The sequence below is a fragment of the Choristoneura fumiferana genome, chromosome 9, assembly GCF_025370935.1.
Source record: "Choristoneura fumiferana chromosome 9, NRCan_CFum_1, whole genome shotgun sequence".
In the NCBI taxonomy this organism is placed as follows: Eukaryota; Metazoa; Arthropoda; class Insecta; order Lepidoptera; family Tortricidae; genus Choristoneura; species Choristoneura fumiferana.
Window position 1 is genome coordinate 2,311,911 of NC_133480.1, and position 21,757 is coordinate 2,333,667.

Here is a 21,757-nt window from a genome sequence, read left to right on the forward strand (position 1 = left end):
GAAGTTTTCAAATGCTCGGGCGTCCCTCTCAGGCACACAATAAAACGGCAGAAGTTAGAGAAAGATGGCATTAAAAAAGAAAAGCTCAAGTTTGTATTATGGATTATTTAGTAACTTATAGAGTTACGTATCTTCTGATCATTATATTTATGTACATTTTAATAAAATAAACTAAAATGAAATTGTCGCTTATCCTGTGCTGAATAAAAAGCATTATCTGTATCTATCTAAAATGTATACATACGTATAATATCTATTTGGAAAAATTTCATATATTTGTATCTTTTAAAATGAGACTTTACTAGTTTGTGCATTTTTCGAATTAGTGGCGATTTATCTATCTATTTATTTTTATTATTTGAAGTTTTAAATCATACTTAAAATATTTTTTTAATTCACTAACATTACAGAGATTTCGTAACTTTGCGTCTGCTGTAGACAAATGCTTTTATTTATACAACCTTGTCAAGAATCATTATTTTAATTTTGTCTCCATCTGTATCTTACACATTCGGCTTTGTCAGAAACAGACAAAATATAAATTAGCTGCAACAGGCCGATATGATAATTTAAAAGAAGGGGATAACGCTTTAGTAAATTCCAACAGTGGACGTCCTACAGCTAACATGACGATGATGATGGTGATGAAATTCTTATAAAAAACGCGTTTAACTACAGTTTAAGACATTATTTCAAAATACTTTTTCAACTCGACTGTAGTACTTAAGATTCCTCCCATAATTTTATTAAATACCGCACTTAGAGACGTTAGTTTATATTTAATGGTAAATGAGCGATGTTTTTCCATAACGAATAACTCGCCCGCGAATTAATCGACGCCTCTGAGTATAGCAGCATCTAGTAAAAACTAAAACTAAGCGATAAACTCCACTTTGCAGTAATTAATAATTCTTATACAGCATTTCAAAAGTCACTCTTTACCCTAACTATAAATCGCGTTTCACGCTTGGCACTTTTATTATAAAAAGAGAGATTATACATTATTAAAAACTTAATTCACGTAACACAATTCATATTATTTTATAATCTTAAACAGAAAAGTCATTTTCTTTTACCATCACACAATGCTAACATGCGTATACTTAACTAAAGTTCTTTCTCCATTATTACCGATATTTACGGAAGCATATTCTAAATATAATTAATAAAAACTTACAGGCCGAAAAAACAGCACTTTTTATAACATTTTACATGCATATCATTGGTCATTTAATAACAATAAGAGAATAATTAATTATATAGCTGCCAGATTTCAGAAAAACTTAAATCTATTGAGCAGGGCTCGAACTTTTGACGCGGATGATGTAAAATTACGTCATTTTGCATACAGGATGACGTGGTAAATAAAATGACATTTACGAAACTTGCTATCGTAAGGTAAGACAGTAAAATAGATGTATTAAATATTATAAGTATTATAATAAAAATTGATGTATTATAATCATAAAATACATTGATGTTGTCTAATGTGTTGCATTGCAAAATTTTAACGTTATATAATAATCATAATAAATAAAAGTAAGCGTTATTACAATTCAGGGCGTGTTTGGTTGTCTCCAAATGTCTTTTAATATTGTGATCTTCGGTGTTTGCTCGCAGCTTATGCTGAGCCTGAGCCCATTGCCACCTACTTACGTGGAATTGTTTTTTTACTGTGTAGTCTTATTTTCTGTGGCAATAAATGATTATTATATTTTGATGGAAGCAAGAGGAAATACACAATCGCAGCAAGAGGAAAATTGTAACAATATTCTTGTAAAGATTAAATTTTGGCAATCATACACGTAATTGTGAAGATACAACAGCTAAACCACCACACCGCCTATTTATTGTTAACTAGAGTTTACCCGCTGCTTCGCACGCATATACTATTCGATCTGGTACAATTAAAATTCCGGGATTTTACAAAATTCCCCTGAGAATTCCCATAATCTATATCGTGGTCACAACACACACACACACACGCGCGTAGCGAGGGATTCTAAAGTAGAATCCTGAGCGTAATGATGGATGCAAGTGTTAACGCCCAAGATGAAAATAATTTTGCTCCCGAGTGGCTCATGCAACTTTTCACACCGAGCATTAAGAAACTTGAAAAAACAATTCTAAATATTATTAAAGAACAACGAGCATAGAAAATGGCGTGGCTTTACAATTATCAACTTCAAAAAATGGAATTTGCAATAAAACACTTAGAAAAGCCTTGAACAGAAAAGTTGCACTTTGCTCCCTCTCGTCAGGTGTGAAAAATATTTGAAGTTAAAATTGAATCTTGAATCTTTGAAAATGGCCGCGCTACTTGACAGTAAATTTTAAATATGGCGCCGCCACTCCAAGGGATATGTAATTTGATGTCATCCTATATGTGATTTCGTCGTTGCTACTGCAAATGCGCGTAACTAGCATTTCCCATAAGCTACAATTTTCATTGTAATAACAGTACAATGTTAGTACTGTTCCGACAGTGAAAATTATACCTTATGGAAAAAGCTAGTTACGCGGTATTGCAGTAGCAACGACGATTTGACGTCATCCGCGCGCAAAGTTCGAGCCCTGCTAATTAGGGTTTCTGTGACAGGCTAGATGGCGCTAGTATCGTAGGATCCGTTTGACTACTTTGACATTTGCATGACGTTTGTGATTGGATAAATAACTAAATGAGCCAATCGCAAGCAAGACTGAAACGTCAAACGGACCTCACGTTAGTAACGCCATCTAGCGATATTTCACCTGTCGAAAAACTCATTCAGTGAAGAGAGCGGAGGATAATGCGATATAAATGTATCGTAGAAACTATTGGAAGTGTGGGAAATATGAAAACGTCACTTCTGGCACTTCAGATAGTATATAAGTATTTGGTTATCAGTTATCATAGTCCTGGATCAGTCTGGGAAGAGAACGTTCGCTTCTCGCCTGCAACGCTCCTGCGAAAAAAAATACAACAGTTAAGCAGCGTTTCCACCAATAATGTGCGAGGATGTGTTGCGAAGGATGTTTTTTTTTTATTCGACTGGATGGAAAACGAGCAAGTGGGTCTCCTGATGGTAAGAGATCACCACCGCCCATAAACGTCTGCAACACCAGGGGTATTGCAAATGCGTTGCCAACCTAGAGGCCTCAAGTGCCAGTAATTTCACCGGCTGTCTTACTCTCCACGCCGTAACACAACAGTGCAAGCACTGCTGCTTCACGGCAGGATTAGCGAGCATGTGTTTTTTATTAACCAATAGAAACGCTTCATTTACACATCCTCGCACAGCACATCTCTGGTGGAAACAGCTGAGCGGAGCCAGGCGAGGTAAATAACACGTTTCTATTGGTTAATGAAAAACATTTTTTTTAATAAAACATTACACCATCATTACAGGACAAGCGTACCAACCAACCAAGTACCAAGATATCATACAATTTAATGTTAACAAATTAGCTTACTTAAAAGCTAACATAAAGGAATCCTGTACACTACTATAATATTACAATATCATAATACATAAAAAGTTACTTTAGTGAATTCACACAAGAAACATGAGAACAAGTCTACCCTTTCCGCCACATCATTTAAGATGAGTAAGGCTTTAGTAAGTGGATTCTTGTTTAGGAGATTGGTCCGGCCATGGGGTACATATTCCTCGCAACACATCTCTGGTGGAAACGCTGCTTTAGGTCTAGCGCATTTATACATCTTTTGCATCGACTAGTTAACAAATGAATATCGTTTCGAGATAAGAGTGCCAATACTATTAATGATTAAGTGCGGGTAGTTCGAAGGACTCGCGCTGCTAAGCAGCAGGGCTACAAAGAAACTCGAAGTTCGTGTCGTGCGGTCCCTCTGACATATACTATTTAATACGAGAGCGAGAGGGACGGTACGATACGAACTTTGAGTTTCGTAGTACATAATACGCTGCATTTGCTTTTTTAAAATTTATGACGGTGGAAGCATTCTACACTTCCACTGAACGTAGATATAGTTTAGATATAGTTAGTGTTTAGTATTGTAACTAAGGGCCATACATCCCTGTATTTCTTTTATTATTATTTTTTGTATTTTTTTTTCTTTAATTGTATAATATAGTTTTTAAGTATTTTAAATAATTTATTGAATCAGGCGTTACTTTGCGGAGGTCCATATCAATGAACTAAAATAATTTCCTTGCTCACCCGCGACCTTACGATAGCTAAGCTTATGCAAAATATGCGTGTTCAAGCAGTTCCTCCACCTCCACACTGTAAGAACACACACAAATCACACAAACCCATCTATCACCACCACCACACTACACTGACGCGTTTCGATCTCAACCAGAGCTCATCTTCAGAGTGACACAACCGTACACCATGCTACCAGTTGTTAGACTAACGAACCACAACCACCGTTCTAACTTGTCACTGTAACTCCCCAAGTACCCACATACGTTTTTATGATACAAAACAAACTACCCACAAATTATTAATAAATTTTTTAACTGTCCTTCAAAAACTACCCTTGATTTTTATTTATTTACTGTCAAGGCATGTTTTATTAACTACCATTGCTGAAATTAGAACCAAGCCGTAGCAAGGGAGATGAAACTAAATTTACCTGCTCATTAAATAATAGACCCCATACTGTTGTATCTAATTATCTCCATGCATTCTAAAACATCGAGACGAAACCCCTTGCCACAATAAATGTAAACACTTCATACGAATCTGAGTCCGATAAAGAATGATTTAGTTCAACAAATGTTTGGCAAAATTCGACTTATCAGGATGCTCATTCCTATATGCCGAACACATGCTCTTTAAATCTAGTATTAAAACTGCGACCTGTCTGACCAACATATACTTTACTGCAGTCATTACAAGTGAGCTTGTATACACCCGATCTAGTTCCTTTATCTACCTTCTCTTTGTGGTTACAAAGTTTAGAGTACAAAGAAGTTGTTAGTCTTAAAGGCTACCTTAACATTGTTTGATTTTAAAATACCATAAATTCTATCAGACAAACGACCAACGTATGAAATGCTACACCTATATTTGTTAGAAGACTGCGATGGTAACACGGCGTAAAGCATGCTATTCACTATCCGTGCCTGCTTCTTCTGAACCAAACTATTGACCATTGTTTTAGTATAACCATTCGACAACGCTATCTGATAAATAGTATTTAACTCTAAATCGAAATGCTTGAACACGCATATTTTGCATAAGCTTAGCTATCGTAAGGTCGCGGGTGAGCAAGGAAATTATTTTAGTTCATTTAAGTATTTTATTTGTAATTATATTTTTATGAATAAATGACTTTCTGCCAAGTTTCTTGCGGCGCATTCTTCTTGGCAATGATGGTCGTTCCGAAAGCGCTGGTAGTTTAAAAAAATGACGTGTAAAAGTGCCCATTGCGGCCTATTTACTGAATAAATCATTTGAATTTTGAATTTGAATTTTGAATTTTTTTGAATTTTGAATTTTGCACTTCAATACTCGTGACCACGGCCCCTGGCATGTGGTCAAAAAGTCCAAGTAATTATTACAAATTTTTTAGCGTGACAAGTCCTGAATGTGCAAAAAAAAGTAATACCTAATTAGAGTTTCTCATCGATTTGCATACCTAATATTAATTCTTGTGTACTTTCGGAGTAAAAAAAGGTTCGTCACCCGAAGATATATTTTCCTGTGCTCAGTATGAACGCTAATCTGCTTTAGCGATTGAGTAGGACATATACTGCGTCAACCTGTCAACCTGCTAAACCTAATCAGGTGACCATAGCAACCCTACCACTACACCTTGGCACTGACAAACACTGACAATTAAATAGAACATTATTTGATTGAAACTTTTACGTCGCTGTTTATTAAAAAGGTTTGGTATTGATATGAAACTAGATATATGTTAGAGGTGTATACTATTTTGGCCCTTGTTATCATGTCAAGTAAGTATAATTTGATATGTACTTGTCTACTTAGTATTTTGGTTTCAAAACATACTAAGAGTCTATGACTTTGTAAAGGAATCAATCTAATAACTAACAAAGGTTTTCCTACCCCCACTGTACTTCTTTCTGTTCTTTTAGTATATAGGCCAATCAACTTTTTTACCCACACTAATCTGTCTGAGCGCACAAAGCCACATGGTGGGTACCACATGACGGGCACCGACGGCAAGGCAGACCGAGGCGGAGATGGCGAGATGACCTGGACGCGGAATTGAGTGAGTGGCCAAATATAGCTCTGGATAGGGAGATGTGGAAGTCAAGAGGAGAGGCCTTTGCCCAGCAGTGGGACACAGTTATAGGCTAAATATAATAATAATAATAATCTGTCCGCGACATTTTTCAAACAATTTCAGATTTTTGTAAGTAGACATGATTTTTCTGTAATTTAATAGATGGTGTACATGAATACATGCCATCCTACGTAAGTTCACCTTAAATCGTGAAATATCTTGTTGGAAGTACGATTTTTTGGTAACGCCAGAGAAAATTTTGGTAACGCAGGAGACGCCCAAAGTGTCGGTAAAATAGTTGATTGGCCCACATACTAGCCTGTTGCCCGGGACTTCGTCCGCGTAGAATTTGTTTATCGCTATCCCGCGGGAACTTTGCTAGTTTCCGGGACACAAACTATCTGTATACTGAATTGCATCTAAATCGGTTCAGTGATTTAGACGTGACGGGTTAACAATCAAACAGACTTACAAACTTTCGCATTTATAATATTAGTGGGATTTGTATGGTGGGTACTGATGTGCCGAAGGAAAGTTTCCAAAATTTCGGAAACTTCTCACTATTTTATATGGGAATTGAAACTTTCCGTTTCTTAAAATTAAATTTCCTATATTTCTTGTGAAAATTTCCAGAAATATCCGAGAACTTTCCCAACTTTTTGGAAACTTTCTGCAACTTGCACATCTGTAATGGTGGGAAGTGTTTTGTATATAATTGCATATCGCCCCACGCTCCCCCATAGAGCTGTGGTTACCTGGTGTTCGCTGATGAGGTAAACCGGCAGCGTCTGCGGGCAGAACTCGCACGGGATGACGGGATCGGCGGCGGCGCGAGCGCGTTCCCCCGCGACCTCCCCTCCCCCCGCAGCCCCCGCAGGCGGCTGGTACTGCGCCAGATCCGGCCGGCAGCCCGTCTGGAAACAAAAAATGAAAATTGTTAAATTCTGCACATTTTTTCATTGTTATTGTTGATTGTGTGAATCATAAGTGAAAAGAAACAGCAGAATTTATACATTGTTTACAAAGATTTTGACCGAGATTTTAAATAAAAAAATTGACTGCGATTTTAGACCCATTTTTATCAAATCTAAAATCGAAGCCATGGTTCCTAAGAACAGATTTCCCTATCACTCATAGTTTCCGACTTCTCCCTACTGACCCATTTGGATTGATCACCCTGTATATACCTGTGTATTCTGTACTGCTTGGTATGTGTTAGTGTTCAATAAAGAGTGATTGTATTGTATTAATAGGAATAAGAAGTAGGATGATGACAGAAAACAGTGAACGCACCTGATGCAGCACTAGATCGTCGGCGGGCACGGGGCAGCCGCAGAACTCGCACGGCAGCTGTAAGCCCGCCTCCTCGTCGCCCCCCACAGCGGCTGCCGCGCTGTTGTCGCTGCACAAACGCACAACATACAGACGAGGGCATAAATATATATGTATACAGTCATAGCGTCAATAAAATATACATCGACCTTATAGTCAATGGCATAAAGGTGTATAGATATTTTGGACGTCTCGGTAACGTACATATTTATGCCATTGACTGTACAACTCATTATCAAGCCTTTGGGATTGTCTAAAAATATTTTTTTGCTAAAAGTTCTTCGTGGATGGCACTAGGCATACATACAGTACAGACATACATACATTGCAAGTATTCTTTACAACAATTTTAATTTGATTATGGGCTATTTTCGTTGATGACGTCGAATTTAATCTAGTTCCGCCACAGCAATGTTTTTTTCACAAGCTTGATCTCAATGCGTATGTTGAGCACCAGCATAATTGATTTTTTTGTCTAGCGACAATGTTCATTGCAAAACAAGAACGAAACTCAAGGACGGCACTTCCTGCTATTATCAAAGTCTGGAATTATCACAGTCTGGATTTGTTTTTTACCTCCGAGTCGAGATTTCTTGCATCGGCCAACCGGCATTTGGAGGCAATAGTGACACCGACCTCAATAGATCATCCCAGCCTATATATAAAATGTATAAACTAAATATTTAGTTTATACATTCTATTATGCACTTCTCTTATTATATAATTAGCATGTGTGGCTTGACTGTAAGTGTTAATTATGAGATTAAATAAATAAATAAATAAAAAGTGTCATTCATGTCAGATTGCGGGTCCAAAACGAATTCCATGGTATAATCCACGCGTATATTGTGAGGAATTTTAGTGCTCTCAGGATAAAGTACAACTTGGACCGTCTACGCCATAGTTTTCGAAGTCAAATGAGAGACATTAAACAATTTTTCTTTCTTTGTTTCAAAGTCAAAGTCAAAATATCTTTATTAAATTTAGGCTATAACAAGCACTTATGAATGTCAAAAAAAATGTACCACCGGTTCGGAAAAAGCTCTGTTGAGAATCCGGCAAGAAACTCAACGAGGTATATTTTTTTTAAACAGATTTACAATATTATTAAATGATATGTACACATCACAAGTATTTAACAAAACTTTATTTTTATCACAGTAGGTTCGCTATTTGAAGGGATCGCTAATGCGGATCGGAATTATTTCCAAATATCCCTGTCCATGATATAATCATTGACAATAGATCTGAATTTTGTATCCGTTTCGTTTGTAATATTTTATGGAATTTTATTATAAAAACGTATGCAATTTCCCAGAAACGACTTTTTGGTTTTAGCCAGTCTGTAAGATGGAACTTTAAGCTTCCCTGTGTTTCTAGTAGCCTTTGGCTTATCGACGTTAGTGGGAAAATCACATATGTTCATCCTTACATACAAGAAATATACAAGAATAACAAGAATAAGTAATGACAAGTCTAGTAACTTACATGTGAGTATTGATCGCAGCGTTGGACGCATTGTAGGGTGCAGTGACCTGGAACAGAGCATAGCGTAATGAGGGCTATCAAGTATAAATTCACCGCTAGGGGCGCTAGCGTAGCGTGAGGTCTCCGAAATATCAAATGTCACTGTTTTTGGGTGAGCTACGCGGGTTTATTTATAATACGGTATTTGACAACTCCTGGTTTTGCCATATCGTAATATTATTATGAAAATATAGATATACAGATAAGGTTTAGCGAAGAGAAAATTTAAATCGTGTTAAAATTGATTTATTACTGATTTTTGAAAAATCTATATACCTGTCTCTTTCTCAAACGCTTTTCTCATGCCACAAGTATGGCGGTTAACTGGCTTTGACGTCACATGCCAGTATGTCTTTCTTTGTTTAATCTAGAATTTCAAACCTTTATAACTTTGTTATTTGTAAAGGTAGATTAAAAATTGTTTCTATCGATAACAGGCATTGGTGTAGTTTTTTATTAAAACATATACAAAATAGTCAAATACCGTATTAGAATAGTTTTGTGAATATTTTGCAATATACCTATCAGCCAAATATGTGGTCTACCACCCTAAAGTTGATAATCGCTTGTATGTCAATAAAACAATAATGCCAATAGACGTGTCTGTCAACTTGAAAGTTCGACTTTAGCGACATATCTGAGCAAAGCAAAAACAAGAGCACGGCCGTAGCATACTTTTCTCGAGGCCATTCTGGCTATTTTCAACATTATTTTGATAGGAACTTGTTTAAAAATTGGTAGACCACTTATTTGGCTGATGGTACCTGAAATTAATTATAGCAAATATTAAAAGTTTAGTCTTTCGGAAACCTTTGTCCTCCCTTTTTTCCGCAATAAACGGGACTACGCAACATTGTGACATGCTCGATTTTTTTATGGCACGGTTTTAAGGTATTAAAATATGATTTAAATGTGAATTTTGTTTTCACGCCCGTAATACAAACTAACCACTATACTTCAGACAGGACCTTTGTCTAAAGTGGCGCCAACTGGTGAGCGCGAAAGCGGTAGCCCTCATTACAACTAGTAAGGTTACTCGGTCGTCTAGAGAGGGCTACTAAACAGTGCCAACTAATGAAGGTTTCTATGACAGGCTAGGTGGCGCTGCCGTAAGGTCCGTTTGACAGCGTCACGGTTGTGATTGGTTGACAACACAACCGTTCACCATGCTGCCAGTTAGACATGTGGGTCTAATATCGGTTGTTGTTCGCCGGTGAGCAAAGTTTTTGTTTATTGTTATAGAGCTTTGCAAAGTAACGCGTGATTCAAATTATATCCCACTAATATTATAGGTGAATGCGAAGGTTTGTAAGACTGTTTGTTTATTTCTTTGTTACTTCATGACGTGTAAACAGCTGAACCGATTCAGATGAAATTCGGTATACAGATAGTTTGCGTCCCGGGGAAGGACATAGGATAGTTTTTATCCCGGAAAATTGCATAGTCCCTGCGGGATAGTGAAAACCGAATTCTAAGCGGGCAGAGTCGCGGGTAACGGCTAATAGATTATATTGTACTAGAGTTTGCTTCGCACGCGTACACTGTTCGATCTGGTAGTTACATTTGAAATTCCGGGATTTTACAAAATACCCCTGGGAAATCCCAAAATTTACATTGTGATCTTTAGGGCCCGGGATTTTGCGTGCGGCTATTGACAGATTGTAGAGAGAGAGCACCGCTTTTTAACGATATTATCGACAAATCGATAGTTTTTAAAATTTATCCTTTTATTAAATAAAACCTCAAACTTTTCGATGATACGTACTTTTTTCAGCGGTCAATGATGAAAAAAGTTCGAAATATCGGAAGGTTAAATCCGTTTAAACTGCTATAGAAATCACTATAATTACGAATACATTATTAGATATATCTATAACGAGTTGATAAGCTGAGTAGCTATTTTCTTGCAAGTGTTACTTTATTTAGATAAATTAACCGCATAAGTTCCCAATCCGCACTAGCTTCTCATTCTTGTGCAGCAGTGGGACGTATATAGGCTGGGATTATTATTATTATTAACCGCATTGATAATATTCTGATAAAATAGATAACATCGATAAAAGCGGTGCTCTCTCCCTACAATCTGTCAATAGCCGTACCCAATATTCCGGGCCCTAGTGATCTCCATTCAGGCTGCGTTAAGAACAACTGTACAAAATTTCATGACTAAACCCAGAGGTTGAAATTTCAAGATTTTATCCGTATCCCGTGGGAACATCGGAATAAAAGCCTCCTACATAACAAATTTCATGATTCTAATCCCAGCGGTTATTATTTCTAGATTTTATCCCCATCCCGTGCGAATATCGGGACAAAAAGTATCGTATGTTTTAGGTAATCCAGGCTATAAACTACATAATACGGTATTTGACAACTCCTGATTTTGCCATATCTTAATATTATTATGAAAATATAGATATACAGATAGTGTTTAGCGAAGTGAAAATTTAAATCGGTTGAAAACTGGATTTATAGTGATTTTTTGAAAAATATATATACCTGTCTCTTTCTCAAACACTTTTCTCTATGCAGCAAGTATGGCGGTACTGGCGTGTGAGTATGTCTTTCTCTGTCTAATCTTGAATTTCAAACCTTTATAACTTTGTTATTTGTAAAGGTAGCTTAAAAATTGTTTTTCTATTCGATAACAGGCATTGTGTAGTTTTAATTTATAAAACGTATACAAAATAGTCAAATACCGTATTGTTTGGCAAATTTCCTCCAAATCCGTCCAGCCGTTTCAGCCCGAAGCAGTAACAAAAATACTAAGAAACTTTCGCATTTATAATGTTAGTAGGATATTGTATAGTTGGTCAAAATGTGATTGTTAGATAATCACTAACCTCGTTAAGCCCCCGGCGCAGCTCTTGCAGCGAGGTCTTGATCTCGCTGAAGCGGTCCCCGCGCGCCTCCCTCCCCCCTCGCTTGCCCCCACCCCGTGCCTGCCCCCCGTCGCCTCCTGTCTGTCCCCGTCTCTCGCGCCTACGCCCTGCCTCCCATCCTCACTCGCGTCCGTCCCTTGCCTCCCCCTCTCTGCCGCCCCCTGCCTACCGCCCGTCCCGTTACGACGTCTGCCCGAACCCAGTTGAAGCTCTTGGAATCTATGGGGAGAAATAACGTTATGATTTATTTTAACTCGGTTTCTTGTTGTAAAAGACACCCCCACACTAGCGTTTTTCTGTTTTTCTAGCGTCGTCGTACCAGCGTCCACGCAGCGTCGACGCCGCGTCGCGAATCAGTGTACCCCCTTAGATATAACTTTTTTATTTATTCATCATCATCATGTCAGCCGAAAGACGTCCACTGCTGGACATAGGCCTCCCCCACGACTCTCCACTCAGACCGGTCTTGTGCTTTTCGCATCCACCGCGATCCCGCGATCTTAACCAGGTCGTCGCTCCATCTTATTGGAGGTCTACCGACAGCTCGTCTCCCGGTCCGCGGACGCCATTCGAGAACCTTTGGACCCCATCGGCCATCAGTCCTGCGAGCAATGTGCCCCGCCCATTGCCACTTCTTCTTCTTTTTTATTTATTAATACAAAAATAACATGTGTAAACACTTTCACACTCCTTGGGCTCAATATAGATTCAAGCATTATCTGGAAAGAGCACATAGCACAACTTATATGCTTTAAGAGAGTTGAAAAAAGTACAGACCAAAAATCTGCTCTCAGCGCATACTACGCAATTGCATATGCATTATTCGTGGTTTCAAAGTCAAAGTCAAAATATCTTTTTTCAATTAAGTACTTATGAACGTCAAAAAAAAATCTACATAAATATGGTATCATACTCTGGGGAAATAGCACAGATGTTGAAGACGTGTTTCTCCTTCAGAAAAAATGTATTCGTATACTTGCCAATACTAAAACCCCAGAAAGTTGCAAACCCTACTTTATAAAGTACAAAATACTTACCCTAACATCAATATACATCTTTGAAATATGCAAGTTAGTAAGAAAGTACCCACATTTTTTTACTAAATTAACTGAACAAGCTCGTCGCAACTAGGTTCGTAAACAACCTCGCATCAAATATAAACTCTAAACTAAAATTACACCGAACTAGCCCCAATGCGATGACAATAAAAATTTATAATAAATTAAGCAACAATATTATATAAAAACGAAATCTAAAAACATTTTAATAACCTCCTAAAGGATTTTTTAACCAATAAAAGCTATTATACCGGCAAGAATTCTTGAATGATAAGAATACACAAATAAAATAAACTTCGGTCTGCCTTCGTCCATAGTATATGTGTTGCCGGCTTATTTAAATTAAGAATATTAATGTAATAAATAACGGATTAAAATAGTGATGGGGTAGGTACAGTGAAAAATGTGAAAATAATGTTACTAAATATGTACAATAACAATGATATCATACGAGTATGTTACTGTATTTATAAGCTCACTGTATAATAATAATAATAATTAATTAAATAATTTGCAAAACAAAATAACGATAGATACAATGTTTTACAAAATGTTATGTAACACACTTGCTTGCACTAGGGTTAGTAGAAAACTCTGTGTCGTATAAAATAATGTTATGAATTAAATAAACATTAATATAATTATCGTCAATAGCAGTGACATGAAAATAAGAACAATTAAATTAAATATAAAAAAAAACACAAAATTATTTATTTTCAACTTTTGTAAATAATTATGTATGATGATGTTATTTATTAGCCTAAATATTTTTTAGCTTAAGAATTTGTATTTTGCAATGCCCTTCCAGGGCTATCGTATTAAGACTGACCTGTCCATGAACTGCGCAGCCGTCATGGGCTGCAGGTGGCTCAGGTCGCTGACCCCGTCCGACCCCAGCACGTTACCAACTGGTACATCCTGTATATCAAATAAAAAAATACTTTAATACATTTTACGACCCTCGTGGGAACTACGGCCAGAGCCCTCTCATTCTGAAAGGAGGTCTGTGCCCAGCAGTGGGACTTATAGGCTGGGATGATCATCACCATCACCATCATGTGTCGGCCCCTCCTACAGAGATTTGCACTTAGATATCCCCATAAGCCGACTAGCGGGGGCCGTATTGTCTAACGCGCTGACGTTCGCAATCGCATTGACCATCTCTTTCCACCCTCGTCTAATGCCGTTTGCAAGAGAGAAGCGGTGAAAACGATTGTGATTCCAAGTGTGTTAGACGGCGACCTGTCGTTTCGCCGAGTTTAATTACGCAGATTTCCGTTTCGCAGACAACTATTGGCAGATTTTTCTTTTGGCCGAGCAACGTTTGGTATAATTTCGTTACGCCTACCTATTATTCGTTTCGCCGAGTAGTCGGAAGAAAGAATAGCCAAATGCAGGTTTACGTTTAGTCGATTGTCTGTTTCGTAATTGTTTACTTGCCGTGCTGCGGGAGGTGTAGAGATCAAACCTTGCCCAGCAGTGGGAGACTACCAGGCTAGTTAAAAAACAAAGTAGTACCGGCGGCATCCACACTCGTCCCTGTAGCTTGTTCTTGTAGTCCACTTGTTCCGTTTCCCGGTTGTGGAGGGCGTCCATTTTGCGCAGCTTGTCCAATTTGGCCGCCGGGGACAGGACGGGCGGGAGACCTGACCACATTTAGTTAAGTCATTGAATGTGTTAGGGTCAATCAACCTTTTCATTTTCGTTATCTCCCGTAACTCACGAGACATCGGTGATACACTTTATATACTGTTAGCATTAGCAAGCTTAATATATAGCCATCAAGAAATTGCCTTAAAACTGTCACAACTTCTAATTTTTAGTGGATTTGTACCCCATAAAATCATACTTTTAATAAGTATCTCAGGAGACGTTACGGTGGCAGACAAGCTACACTAAATTTTGTACGGAAATGTACCTTAGATGACGATGCAAGTACAATCAACAAAAAATAGCAAAGAAGCTTGTATTCAAAATGTTAATTTAAATAAATAGCATAGGTATATGAATAAATAAAAGACAGATATGCGCAGACAAATAAATCGCCCTATTTTTATAAAAAATAAATCTAGTTTATAAAAACATTTTTATTACTATTTACTGTTTACCTATTCAAATGTATATTTAAGTGTTTTTTATATGAGTCAATTTACAATCACCACATTCTTTTTTTTTGCTATCTGTGAGGGATACTTACCGACGGACAGGTTGTAAGCGCTCTGTTGTTGCCGCTGGTTCTCCTCTCTCTGCGCGCGCGCAGCGGCGCTGTAGTACGCGCGGTCGCGGGCCGGGTCCGGCGGCGGCGACGGCGGCGGCGGTGCGGGGCGCTTCTTTACGGCGCCGCGGGACGGCCTGACAAACATACAGTACTCGGCGATAAAATTGCACATCGGTCTTCGGAAAAAGACAATTGGCTGTGCCCACCGTCCATCAATCATCGTATTTATTAAGTGACGTTTTATATCAAATAAATACTGCACCTTTATGGACTTAATTAGTTTACGTCAAATTAATGACATGTAAACTTCGGATATCTATAGAGAGCTGTTGCAACTACTATAAAAAGGATAGTTCCCTCTTTTTCCTAAAGATGCCATCGTACAATTTAAAGTTTTGGGGGGTTTCAACAACTCCTTATTATATATTTTCATCTAAATGCGTCCGTACTCTATTGCACCTGTACAACGACTGACAAACGTCACATAAGTAGTGTGTGACAACGCTCTACGAAGCCGAAATTAGCAGTCTCTTTCCAAAGACCGATGTGCAATCTTTAAGGCAGGGTACTGTACACCTCTAGTTCAAGGATGTTTCTTTATTTACTACTAGAATTTGCCTGCAGCTTTGCAAGGGTAATATCGCGGCAAAAAATCTGGCCCTCAAATGTACCCCACTAATATTATAAATGCGAAAGTTTGTAAGTCTGTTTCTTCAACACGTCTAACCACAGAACTGATTTAGATGAAATTCGGTGTACAGATTGTTTGAGTCCCGGGGAAGGATATAGTATAGTTTTTATCACGGAAAATTGCATAGTTCCCGTTGGATGGCGATAACAGAACTCTAGGCGGACGGAATCGCGGGTAACGAGATCTTTCGAAACAATCATTTACATACTTTGTAATGTCTACTAATGCCTCGTTTTTGATCACATTATAAACTAAGATTGGTTTTTTGGAATCTTTTTGTATTTTTTATTTCAATTCCAAATTTTTACTTTTACGGTCATCCCGTAAAACCCACGTAAAATCCGTTTCCCGTTCCCGTATTGCATAGTTCCCGTTTCTCGATGAGGGCTACGGTATAGATGTCGCTAGCGTCACTGCTTAAGTGGCTAAATAAGAAACAAACAAGCTGAGATATGTGGTGCATAGGGGAAATTCGTGTCTGTACCGTTGTCTAGCAGTGGTGTAGCGGTATAGCACGTGGCACGGAATGCCGAGGACCTGGGTTCGATTCCCAGTGCTGGTCTTATTTTTCTAGTTTTTCTGTGATATTTCAGTTTGTATTTTCAATTCACATTATAAACGTCCATTTAAAAAAAAAATGTAAAACTCACAGTTCCTTGGTAACTTTCTCCGCAGCTTGCACATTAGTGTTGATCTGCGGCTGGTCGTTGGTTCTCTTAGCAGTGATCTTCGTCCTAGGGATCTCCACTCTGTCCTCCCTTGAACCCTGCGGCTCATAGTGCCGTATCTCCGTCGCAGGTCTAAGATTGCTGGTTATTCCGTTACTCGTCGAAGGAGCTGGTAGACCGTTGGTGATCGGCATTGAAATCGATTTCGGTATTGGTTTAGGGATCGGTTTTGGCTTTGGTTTTTCTTCTTTCGGTGTTGGGTCTGGAGACAAGTTCATTGAGATATTTTTTAATTAGGTATTATTACAAAATAAAAGATAACGATTTCTTAGTAACGTGTTAAAGTCCATGAATTGACAGTTTAATTTTCTGTAAGATTTTAGAATGTTGGTGTATGTGAGAAATAGAACGTATCCAAACATGCTCCCTTGGGAAACTGGAACAGAAATGATTCTTACTTCGACGTCTGTTCGAATATTCACTTGCTTATTTTTACAATTTCTTGCAGAATGTTGCATATTGAATTGTGTATTACATTGTGCTTCCTTGTTTACTTAAAAGTTCTAAATATGACCAACTAAATTGACCAGGTGAATACTGTCCAAAGCTTAACTATCTTATCTTAATATAGCAGATAGATGAAAACAGATGTGAGTATGCGAGTGAATGTAACATCAGGTATGTATAACAATATGAATATGAGAACGGAAGAGAGAGTACGGAAGCGTAACAGCATATTTAACTCTAGCCCTGAAAGGCCTAGCTTGTTTATATGGTTGTGAACTAATTTAAGGGTGTGTGAAAGTGATTATAAGAAAAGGAGTAATTAGCTAAGTGTGAATACTAAAACGAGAACGGATATACGAGTACGAGAGTAAGGGGCTGTTTCAACATCCATTGATTAGTGTTAACTGACGGTTAAATGTGATGCCGTCTCTATTTGCTTTGTTCGAATAGACGGAGACGGCATCACATTTAACCGTCAGTTAACACTAATCAATGGATGGTGCGATAGAATGATAATGAGTGGGCCCGGAATTTTGCGTGCGGCTATTGACAGATTGTAGGGAGAGCACCGCTTTTTAACGATGTTATCGATATTATCAGACTATTATCGTTAATTTATGTAAATAAAATAACACTTGCAAGCAAATACTTACTTACCTTATCAACTCTTTATAGATATATCTAATAAATATGTATTGACACTGGAAGGTGAGTATTGAAACCTCAATCAGTAGGTATTTTCTCTTTTATTTTATCAAAGGGTAGGCAAGATTCAACGTTAAGTGGTCTCAGAGGGATTTTTTCTCACGTTATAAAATATAAAGGTATTCGTAATTATAGTGATTTCAATCAAGCATCCTAAACGGATCAAACTTTCCGTTATTTCGAACTTTTTACATCCTTGACCGCTGAAAAAAGTACGTATCATCGGCCCTTATAATGATTATTGCGAGTAAATGATAGAGTAAGGGGCTGTTTCACCATCCATTGATTAGTGTTAACTGGCGGTTAGGTGTGATGCCGTCTCTATTTGTTTTGTTCGAATAGACGGAGACGGCATCACATTTAACCGTCGGTTAACACTAATTAATGGATGGTGAAACAGCCCCTAAATATGGTGAGTCTGTACGCTAGAATGAGGATGCGAGTGTACGAGAATAAGCATGGGAGTGCGAGTGAGTATGCGAAGCATACCGTCGTCGAGCCGGATGAAGCCGTGGTTGGAGTCAAGGTGTAGCTGCTTGTACTTGGCCATGACGTACTCGCGGCAGTCGGGGCACTGCTCGCTGCGCGCGCCGCAGTACGACTCGTGCGCAGGTAAGGAGCGCCGCGGCAGCTCGAGCTCGCAGAACCTGTACGGGAAAATATTCATTATGAACCACTCATTTATTGAATCAGGCGTTACTTTGCGGAGGTCGGAGGTCCATGTCAATGCGCTAAACAATTAACGATAGTTTTTTAACGGCTCTATAGTTTTTTTTTTAAGATAATGAAAATGTATGTAGCCGAATTTGATCGTTTTCAGAAATTGCAATTTATTGGACTTTGTTTTGATTTTCCAACCGTGGGATCTAGGGTTGTCTTTGACGTGAGGGTCTGACCTGCAGGGCTTGATGGTCTGTGCGCAGGAGTCGCGGATGTGATCCTCCAAGTCGGTTCCGCAGACGCTCTCGCCACATTTCTTGCATGGCACTGAAACCATCACATCACACAACACACATCAACTAGGTCAGTATTTGAGACAGAATCGGCAAAATTACATAATTTCGATTTAATCATGATTTGAATTACGATTGAAATAAAACTAATTATTTTTTTATATAAAAATCAATAATGTGTTAAATTTGTAGGTATTTTCTTTCGCAGGAACTAACACAAAGAATGCAAGTTTTTATTTTATTTTATTATTTTATTTGTTTTTTTTTTCGTTTAGATTTTTTTTAATTTTTTGATTTTTGATATTTTTTTTATATTGATTTATTTTGATTTCTACTGTGTTATGTTGTATTAATCCCTTAAAGTTATACAGTAATTCATGAAAAATAAAAGGTACATACTTAGTAAAAAAAAAATTGAAATTATATGGTAACTAAAATAAATTATAGAAATTATACACTATATAGTGTAGCCATTTCGTGTACCGTCACGAAATCGCTACATATATTGCTATATATTTTGATTTCTACTCATATTTTACTAACAAATCCACTCAAAGGTTGACTGGTAGAAGTATTCCTTTGTACAAGTATCTCAAAGCTTGTCAATCAAAAGCTGTAAAGGCATCAGGTACATTTTACGTTGCAGTATCTGTTAGAAATTCTTGGACAGAGTAACAGCACTTGCTAATGAGTAATGAGATTTTTTTTCTATATATAGGCCCTAGGTTCCGAGTCGCAGTTGGTGGCTTACCCTCCTTGTGCAGGGTGTCGTGATGGGCCTGCAGCTGCGCGAGGGGCACGGGCTCCTTGCAGACGGGGCAGTTGCGCAGGTTGCGCGCGCAGTGCACAGAGTGAGTCGTGAAATTCACCGACGGAATCTCGCGCTTGCTGCAAAATCAAAACGTTTAGGTTCGCCGCACTATGCGGCGAACCACACGGTTTTAGCGCGCCGTGTCTTTCTAGAGCGATACTTTGAAAAAGGATGGTGCGCTAAAATCGCGCGGTTAATCGCATAGTGCGTACCTAGCCTTAAGGCCTACGTTTTATAAAATTACATGGATTGCGCCTTAACACATTAAACCCACTCTAAATAACGACAATAATAGATCATTAATAATAACAATAAAGCCTCATTTATATCCTCAATAACAATAATTCAGACACAATAAAAATTTAACAAAAATTTAATATTAATTTCATGCCAATTTTTATAACAATTTAATTTTATGTTATGCATCACTAAATAGTAGGTACTAGTTTTTAAAAATTAAACATTTTCAATTACTTATTATTATTAAGGACCTATCTACCAGTAAAGGCCATTTAACTCTATCAGTTTCCTTTGAAACCCAGTTCTTGCCGGCTATTCTAATTATCTTGTCTATTCATCTTTCTTTTGGTTGTCCTCTGTTTATTATATCCATGTAGTTACTTTGTTTGTCCATTTACTTGTCTTCATATGTGCCATGTGACTAGCCCTCCACTTAAGTTTTTTACAATGTTCTAATCTAAGGCATCTATTACATTCGTTAGCTTTCTTATCCTCCTAACGCCCAAGTCAAATTTTTGATTTATGAACATCAAACTTTGTCATTTATGATAGTTTAATTTAAAATTACAAAAAGTCCTTTACAAAGGACTCTGGGAGTTAGGAGGTTCTGTGCTTCGTTTCCTCTTTCATTTTTACATTAAGAATGCTTCATTCCATTGCTCTTTGAAAAGTTTGAATTTTAATCCCGTTCCCGTTTGAATCCTGGCCGGGGCAGATATTTGTATGAATAATACAAATGTTTGTTCTCGGGTCTTGGATTTTTAATATGTATTTAAGTATGTATTTATCTATATAAGTATGTTTATCCGTTGCCTAGTGACCATAGTACAAGCTTTGCTTAGTTTGGGACTAGGTCAATTGGTGTCAAGTGTCCCATATTTTTTTTTTTGTGATTGTTATAGATCCATGTGAGAGGTGGGAGTAAGCAGGAATCTTAAACTTTTTTCTTGTGGTTAACAGAAAGATTTAATTTCAGCACTTCTTTGTAGGTCCAGAATTTGTTCCTTGATATATTTGTTCATCTTTTATTTTGTCTATGTGTCTGGAGCTTCTAAAGGGGCCCGCCTAAAACAAAGGGGGTCCCACATATAACTTTAACACTAACCTAACCTAACCTATGTAGTTGGGACCCCCTTTGCTTTAGTCCAACATAATGTCCAACTGTACTTTTAAAGTAAAATTAGGGTAGGTACATCTTATCATAAGATGATAGATAAGATTCTTTTCAATTATCTTAATTCATATCTATCATCTTGATGACACTTAACAATAACAATATTTCAAGTTTCAATATCCACAGTTTTAACAAGCCTGCGTCCATTGCTTGTTTTGAATAATCTTTCCGGCGATTCTTTAACGCTAAGGTAAACAACCCGAGCAGTTACAACAGCTGTATTGCTCTAAATAATCTAAAAATAAACTATGAGAGCGCATGTAAGTATAAATAGGACACCTACTGACAACATGAAATAATGGAGCTTACTTACCAATTTGTACACAGTTTCGTATCCTCTTCTTCCATATTTAAGTTTTAACTTTAAATCTAAGTTTAAGTTGCTATTTTACAACTTAGTTCGAATTAACTTAGTAAATTCGTAATTGCACCGTTTAAACCACTTATTTGAACAATTTATACCAGTCTTCTGTGGGAATACATTTCGTAACGCCAATAAATACCCGCTTATCACAAAAACTGCAAGATATCATGTTTTATTCGTTTCTCGGTGAATCCCACAAAAATGAATGTTGTCAAAGTAGTGTTGCTACAAAAACAACAAGGTTAACTCAGATAACCGTTGGATAACGATCGTTATTTTGTTAACGATAGTTAATAAAGCTACTTTTACACGACGGAACGTTGAAATACTTTAGTACGTCATGTTGGCTAAAGTGTTTATTATTAAAATTTAGTTTTATTATATTATAGATTAGATATAGT

The 21,757-nt window shown here is 37.5% G+C and overlaps 1 protein-coding gene across 1 annotated transcript; it reads right to left on the reverse strand.

Moving 5' to 3' along the window:
- Nucleotides 1-2,873: 2,873 nt before the first annotated feature.
- Nucleotides 2,874-21,563, reverse strand: LOC141431433 (uncharacterized). Its single transcript, XM_074092608.1, has 14 exons — nucleotides 21,306-21,563; nucleotides 19,519-19,655; nucleotides 18,711-18,801; nucleotides 18,304-18,461; nucleotides 16,585-16,864; nucleotides 15,223-15,377; nucleotides 14,544-14,671; nucleotides 13,855-13,943; nucleotides 12,042-12,186; nucleotides 11,929-12,009; nucleotides 9,047-9,093; nucleotides 7,520-7,628; nucleotides 6,982-7,140; nucleotides 2,874-2,945 (listed from the first exon to the last, which is right to left on the reverse strand). The coding sequence occupies exons 1-14, from the start codon at nucleotides 21,338-21,340 to the stop codon at nucleotides 2,904-2,906; spliced, it is 1,656 nt and encodes a 551-aa protein (XP_073948709.1). The 5' UTR covers nucleotides 21,341-21,563; the 3' UTR covers nucleotides 2,874-2,903.
- Between the last annotated feature and the right edge of the window lie 194 nt (nucleotides 21,564-21,757).

Coding starts and splice junctions, on each gene's coding strand:
- LOC141431433 (XM_074092608.1), bottom strand. CDS start 21,340: ATGGAAGAAGAGGATACGAAACTGTGTACAAATTG. Junction 18,462..18,710: donor CAGACCATCAAGCCCTGCAG/GTCAGACCCTCA, acceptor TTTCCCGTACAG/GTTCTGCGAGCTCGAGCTGC. Junction 13,944..14,543: donor GACGAGTGTGGATGCCGCCG/GTACTACTTTGT, acceptor TTTGATATACAG/GATGTACCAGTTGGTAACGT.